Raw genomic sequence first — 4586 nt, 5'->3', positions numbered from 1 at the left:
TCGTAAAGAAAAAGAAAATACCCAGGTATCAAATTGAACTGAAAAAAATATTGAAAGAGCAAGTGAAGCGGAAATTTAAAGCCCCTCTGCTAATAATAACAGTATAAATAACCGAAGACATCTTGTAAACAGTGCGGTCATAACCCTGAAACATTAAACAGCTCGGTGGGATCTGGCGCATCAGCTGCCTGTGGACTCCGCTGGCGCAGGGGAAAGAGCCCGGCGCGGTCTGTTTATCTCAACTTTAATCTCCCACAGACTAGCTGATCAATAGAGAGGAAGATGTTTAAATTAGAAATTCTAGGCACCCCGAACCCGGGCCCAGGGGGAATCCTTCCTCTGGCTGCACTTGGTCGATAAGTAACACCTCTTTCCCCCCAAATTAAATTGTACGGGAGGAAAACCGCCTCCAGAATGGATCAGGCCCGGGGGTTCCCCCCCCAGCCCCCCCCCGCGTAGTTAGTAAAAGTTAGTCTTTTTTTAAATTACAGTAAGGCGTAAGCCTTGACAATCGATATTAATGTGTACTTCGCAAGAAAGCTGGGCTATGAAAACTATAGCATCACATGCGGAGCAGCAGGCTACGAACTTTGTTGCTGGTCAGTTTCAAATTGCAGGCGGCTGCTTTAGAAATGCCAGAATCCTCGATCTGCCAGGTTATTATTGCACTTCAGTGGTAATTCTCTTTCTTCACAAAAAATTAAAAAAAGAAGTGCGACCTGGCAGTCAGGCTCCAAACACCGTCATCCTCCCCACCCGCAAAGGATACGGTCTAAATCTTCTTAATTGGGAAAATAAACACTTTATAATCTAGGGTCAAAGAGTTTTGTTCCCGGATCTATCATCCCACATCAATGTGGGTGCTTTCAGGAGAACCGAGAATGGGGTGTCACTCCACAAAACGCTGAAATGAAAATTAGACCGCTCTGTATTTATTTTCAATAGAAAGGATGATTTATTCACAGAAATATAGCAAAACCTGTTTGAAGAAAATATATCTATATATCTTTAACGTGAATTACTTTATAGATGTGACTATCAAAGTCAATTATTCTATGAATCTACATATGTCACAATGTATCATACAAAAGATACACATTGGTACGTTTTGTTTGATCTTCCTCGCTATTAGCACTTGAACCAGCAAGGCTGCTTTGCAGGACAATCAACTGTACACGCGTTAATAAAGTTAAATATATGGGATCTTTGGGGTGGAGTCTTTGCTAATGTACATTTGGTCTCCTCTTTACTGAGGATGAATCCCCTCATCTCTATAAAGTGTTCCTTAGAGAGGGGGGAGTCTCCAGCTTCCTTCTTCATTTCCCCCGCCTTACACGCTGAAGATGGTTTCCTAGGCTTGAGGTTGGTCAGGATGCTGTAGGTCCACACAAGCGATTTGTGTTCACCACTTCTTTCAGGTCACTCTCGGGTTTGCCAGCCACCATAAAAGGCCAAGTCTGTAGCAGGAAACGACATGGGATGGAAAAGGGGGTTATTAAAACAGTGGGGTTAACACAATGATATTACAAGTGTCTAGTGAGACTATGCTACACCAGAACCCACGGGCAGAATAGCCTCGCCACATTTTTATCAGCGATAAAAAGTGGTTGAGCTAGGCAACCAAGTGCTGGGCTAGTCATTTCTAGCGATGACTCCGCCGGATTGTACTCAGTGGCAACGCGCATAAAAACGCGTAGCCTCCCAAAGACATTCATCTCTTTCCCTTGTGATTATATATAGTCCTCCGAGTGATGAATCGTGTTCTATGCATCCCAGAAACCGCTCTCTGTCGCTTTTTAAATAACCGATAGCGTTTTCCTGAGCCCAAAATTAATACTAAGACATACGAGTAAAGACAGATCAAAACTGTTCTTCCTAAACTGAGTAATGTCAAGGCACCGCTCTCATGTGCTGCTTCTCTGCTTTTAAAATGAAATCCGTTTTACCAAAAGTCTCAGTATTCTATACTGTACCGACTACTGTAATTATACTATTAGAGAGCCAATTCCTGCTGTCCTTACTCAGGTAAAAGTCTCACTGAGGTTAAGGCGAGGTATAGCTAAGTAAAGAGTGCAGGATTAGACCCATAATTTAAATTATATTATTTCCCCCCTAGGTTTACCGCTTCATTAAGAGCAGCCTCCTTTAATAGCCTTAGCAATAAAAAGCTGCACACCCGAAAATATTTTGCAAGGAGTACAAAGGGATTGCCCTCAGACTGCATTCTGTCCACTTGTTAGATTGCTGTGTCTACCCACAAATTAAGATGCAACTATTTAAAAAAGAAATAGCTCAAACCCTTATCAAATCACCTTGTGGAGGGCAAACTGCCGGTTATTTTTCTGCTGAGCCCAAAACGTTTGAAAAGCAGCTTCAGGGAAGATCACCCCACTGAACGGCCACAATGTTTGATGAAATTCGTTTATCATGCAGTGTCCAACCATGTATTAAAATTTAAACGCTAAATGAAGAGTAATAATGATCTATTTTAACCAGCGATTTTAGAAAATGTATTCAGTCCTTGTAGTGGCTTGAATTATTACTATTATGGATACGGTTGGCAGTACAGCGAGAATGAATTACACACACACACACACACACACACACACACACACACACACACGAGAGAACTTGTGTTTCATTTATCTTTACTGTACTTCCAACGGTACAGTAATAGCTACAATTACCTAATACATCTTTTCAATCCGTGGTTAAATTAGACAACTCTCAACCTAGGATTTAGAGGATTTTTTTTTCTACTCTAAAGTTCTCATTTATAAAAGAAACATCCCGAGAACAGTAAATCCGAGGTAATGAACGAACAGATCTATGATAATGTTTTAAAAAAGCAATTTTTTATGTGTGTGTGTGTGCTATTTTACATCAATAAACACCAGAAAATACAGAAGAAATGAAGACTGAATCATTCGTTAAGAAATCGGACCTGTTCCTATATACTGAACACTGTTAAAGTACTTAATTGAACGAGAAATCCTGTTTGGATAAATACTGCTTGTAGAGACGTCATCTGTCTCCCAACAGTGTGTGTTTAAAAGATGTTACTGAATCGATTTGCACAGTTGTAGCGTATTTGACCTGTCACCCTCTTTTGAGCAGATTAACACAGAAAAGGCTAGTGCCATTATAATGTTAAGATCTTTTTATAAGTCAACTAACAGCGTTTGGGGAGGGAGGTGATTTGGAAGGCGTCTAATTTATTCTAATAAACGCAATAATTCAACGCCCCAAATATACTCTTAGGGGATCTGCCAGCAGTCCTCTCTGAAGGGTACAACACATGTTGATTTCCCCCTCCCTTCACCTCAGTGATCAAGTGTATTGATGAACTATTAAACGCGCCCAGGCAGGACCTTACCAGATTGACTGGGTGAATGTAACCATTTTCGTACTTGTCATTGGCCAGGATCTGTCTCAGGTGAGCAATGTAGCTGGATGCCAGTCGCAAGGTGTCCAGTTTGGAAAGCTTGGTGTCTGGAGGTACCCAGGGCAAAGTGGTCTTAAGCCTCGAGAAAGCTTTGCTGAGTACCCGCATCCTCGCCCTCTCCCTGGCGTTGGCAGCGTTTCTCTGGACTTGCTTCCCCTCTTGGCTCACTCCATTTAAAGGGCTCTTTTTGGTGGGAGCCTTTTTCCTCTTGCCGGAGGCGCCTCTCCCCTTTTGGGGGGACGCGTTCTCGCAATTGGAGCCCTCTTCGTTGCTCTCGTTCGACGTCCCAAACTCTTTGTTAGAATCCATTTTCAGGCCATCGCATTCCAGCATTTCCACCTCCTGAAGGTCTTCCACATCGCTGAGCGAGCCAGTGGACATGGTCTGAGAGATGCACAAGGATCAAAGCTTCCTCGGGGGCAGGCGTTGGGTGAATACCTCAGGCTGAGAAGACGTTTCCCCTCGCCCTGGGGTGTGATAGGTTTGCAGTCAAGAGAGGATCCCCGCCCCACCCCCGCTTCTTGCCCGTGTTTGAGTGAGAGAGAAAGCTGAGGAATTTGGTGAGGACACTAGTAATTTATCTGGGGAATAGAGAGGCGGATCCGGCTGCAGCCCAGGGGAGGGGCCCTGTCCGGCCACTGCCTGTTGCTGCTCACCACATTCACAAACCTCTGCTCAAGAGCAGGAGGGGAAAACAGGCACCAAAGAAGAGTTCCAGTGATCTCAACATTGTAATTCAAATCTTCCCAACTGGAGCAAGGCAGCTCCTCCCTCCTCTGCCCCTTAGAACTCTGCATGGCTCTCCCTCCTGCCTGCTGGATGACCCAGGCGGCTGGTGTCATCCTTGTCCCTGACTCCTGATGAAAGCTAAAATGCCTCCTGATCAGGGTGCCCAGTGGATCTACCAAGCAGCTGACTTGAAGATGGATTTTAACACATAGCTTCTGAACTGTGTCCTGTAAACTCATCTGAAAGAAATTTGTGGATGATTGTTTGAGAATGCATCCTATTAGGACATACTCTGAAACACAGAAGCTGGGTCCCTTAGTGAAAGCACAGAAATTGAAGGCAGGAAATCAGAATTCTGTTATAGGCTTCCTGTGTGACTATGGCTAAGCACCTTAATCTCTCTGTGTTTGAG

General features: G+C 43.9%; 1 protein-coding gene across 1 annotated transcript; it reads right to left on the bottom strand.

Moving 5' to 3' along the window:
- Positions 1-984: 984 nt before the first annotated feature.
- TCF21 (transcription factor 21) lies at positions 985-3977 on the bottom strand. The gene is made up of 2 exons (XM_032785061.1): positions 3377-3977; positions 985-1457 (listed from the first exon to the last, which is right to left on the bottom strand). The coding sequence occupies exons 1-2, from the start codon at positions 3824-3826 to the stop codon at positions 1368-1370; spliced, it is 540 nt and encodes a 179-aa protein (XP_032640952.1). The 5' UTR covers positions 3827-3977; the 3' UTR covers positions 985-1367.
- Positions 3978-4586: the final 609 nt, after the last annotated feature.

Source organism: Chelonoidis abingdonii, chromosome 3 (genome assembly GCF_003597395.2).
Source record: "Chelonoidis abingdonii isolate Lonesome George chromosome 3, CheloAbing_2.0, whole genome shotgun sequence".
Taxonomy (NCBI): domain Eukaryota; kingdom Metazoa; phylum Chordata; order Testudines; family Testudinidae; genus Chelonoidis; species Chelonoidis abingdonii.
Note: the sequence above shows the minus strand (reverse complement) of the source record. Positions and strands in the feature narration are given on the sequence as shown.